General features: G+C 39.7%; 1 protein-coding gene across 1 annotated transcript in view; it reads right to left on the bottom strand.

Moving 5' to 3' along the window:
- Positions 1-2,551, bottom strand: part of helz (helicase with zinc finger) — a 66,066-nt gene that overhangs the window by 39,777 nt on the left and 23,738 nt on the right. The window contains exons 13-15 of the mRNA XM_032535699.1: positions 2,346-2,472; positions 1,970-2,182; positions 330-460 (exon numbers count right to left, since the gene is read on the bottom strand). Coding sequence (XP_032391590.1) covers positions 330-460; positions 1,970-2,182; positions 2,346-2,472 — 471 coding nt within the window. The remainder of the gene's footprint in view (positions 1-329; positions 461-1,969; positions 2,183-2,345; positions 2,473-2,551) is intronic.

Here is a 2,551-nt window from a genome sequence, read left to right on the forward strand (position 1 = left end):
ATATATATATATATATGAATGGAAGTTATTTATTGGCAGATATCTTATATTTAAGTCTTCACTCTTCATCTGCAATATGAAGGAAGGTCCCCTTTTCCACACAGCAACATGAAACAGTCTGCCATGTGTGTAAAGCAAAGTAAAGCTTTTCAAGGCAGTAATGTATCCCAGAGTTCTCATTAACGCAATAGAGTGAGACACCATGCCCCCAGGAGGTGGAAACCATAATCAGAATAAAATATTGAGGGCAGCCTTTAATGTAAAACTAATTTATGAATCAGCCCTCAACATTGAAACGTGTGCGATTGTGTTCATGGTGAAATACACACCTGTTAGGGCTCCAAGGGATGGTGGGGACAAGGCCAATGTCCGGAAAAAGGATGTTATTTTCTTTGATGCGATCCAGGGCATAGTGCATCTCACAGAGTGGCAGCCTGTTCAGCTGGAACTGGAGCTCCACCTGACACAGAGGCAATACCAAGAGTTCACTAAGCAGTCAATGCAATCAACCCACTTACCTATATCCATCTACAGGCCAAGGATACTATGTTATGAGCAAAACATTGGAATTTAATCAACTATTTAAATCAAAACCGTTCTTGTTCGGGTTGTATAATTTTGGATAAAATGGGAATTATTCAGTTTTGATTCCTGACCAACCTAACCCAAATACTGACAGTTCATTTGGATGATAAAATTAACGATATCCACTTATCAATAATGTTATACATTTGGAACACGTTGAGAATTGATGGGGGGCGCGTGAGTTCATCTGACAGGGCTGTGGGTGTACAGACCAAAAAATATCAATAGTTATAAAGAACCCACATTAATTAAACCTAACGAATGAAATACATAAAATTTGTGCATTTTATCTATGAATAGTTTTAAAATACTTAAAAGTACAATTGCTCAAATTAAATTATGTTCTACACAAAACAATATCTAAAAAGCAATTAGGACAGCACTCCAACGAATATGAATGCAATTGTGTGCCATGTTTAGTTAGTACCGACCATGGCACAGCTAAACATTTGTCTAGCTTTACCTTAATGTCTTGGGCAGCCTACATTTCTATTTAATCCCTTTGCTTAAACCAGTTTTATTTCATCACTAAGATTTTGTTTCCACTGCTGGAAGGCCTCATCATCATGCTAACAGATACTGGCTCCTAGCAGGTGTACTGTAAAGTGTACAATGTCTTTAGGATAGAGGTTTGAAAATCAGAAGGAAAGAAAAAAAAGAGATTAAAAACTTCAACATTAGGTAGCAAAAGTGGGGAGAAAAGACATAGCAAGAAAGTGAGAAACAATGAATACAAGAAAAGAAAAGTCAGATATGCCAAAGTTAGAAGAGCATGAAACATCAAGGTAGTGTGAATTATTCTGAGAACCAACAGAGGAGACAGGTAAATAAAATTGCATCATGTAAGCAGGCAGAATCAGCGTATGCAGACAAATATGAAGATTATGCTCCCACAGTGATAGGATAAGGGTTGTTTTGATAACTGTTAACACAACCACTTGCTTCATCTGCTGACGTTCTGCAGATGGGAAGAAGCATATCAGCTGCCAAAGGTAGAGTCATTCAATGAAGGGAAATTTCTCAGAAACAAAGAACCAGACACATAACAGTGCAGTCAATACTACACAGAAACACAAGAACACACAGGCTTTCCTGGAAAGATAGTCCTCCTCTGTCCTGCAACTTTTTGTTAAAAATGCTAATCAATATGTTAAACTTTAACCCTTTTTAGAGGCCAAAGCATCAGGGTGGAGGGAATCCTGAAATGGATGCTAACTAAAATCTCTTAGTACAAAGATATTGCATGTGTTAAGAGATCATTCGCCTGCCCTTTCCACTGATGTCAATCCAACACTCCTACTCAATATGTGATTGTGACAGCAGTATAGGGACGCCTCATGCTTAAGCACAAAAGTTTCTACTTTTCCCTTGGTGCAGATCATACCTGTAATTCTCTGTCAGGTAGCAGCCCCAGCTCCTCACAGCAGTCCTTACAGATCCTTAGGAAGATGTAGTCCTTGGTCTTCTCCTCGATCACAGCTTCGTAAACACGCTCTTTGACCCCAGGAGGCGGGTGGCTGCTGACCCCCTCACGGCCAAATGGCAGCAGCAGAACTGAATTTACCTTGGTCATCACTAGCCGTCCAGCCAATGTGTCCTGAGGTAAGGAAAAGGAAACTGTTCAGGAGAGCTAGCTAGCTGACACCTTGGGGCTCTAAGTGCAACAAATAAGTAGCTGCAGTACTTAAAATTGAAAAAGCAGAAACCAATGTTGTTTATTGCAAGTTTGTTGCAATTACAAAATTAACCAATCCAGTTACCTCAGAAAGTGTTTCAGTGAGTTTGAAGCGTGCAAAGAGTTGTCCATTCTGGGCATACTTGGCTCCGACAGAAATGCCTGTCAGCATGAAGCTGGTGACCAGCTGTAGATTCACTTTGATGTTAAACCTGGGGAGGGGAAAAAGATGGACATTTGGTTAGGCTTTTTCAGGCCTCTAGCTTTAGCTTATAAATCAATGTATTTTTT

Source organism: Etheostoma spectabile, chromosome 2 (genome assembly GCF_008692095.1).
Source record: "Etheostoma spectabile isolate EspeVRDwgs_2016 chromosome 2, UIUC_Espe_1.0, whole genome shotgun sequence".
In the NCBI taxonomy this organism is placed as follows: domain Eukaryota; kingdom Metazoa; phylum Chordata; class Actinopteri; order Perciformes; family Percidae; genus Etheostoma; species Etheostoma spectabile.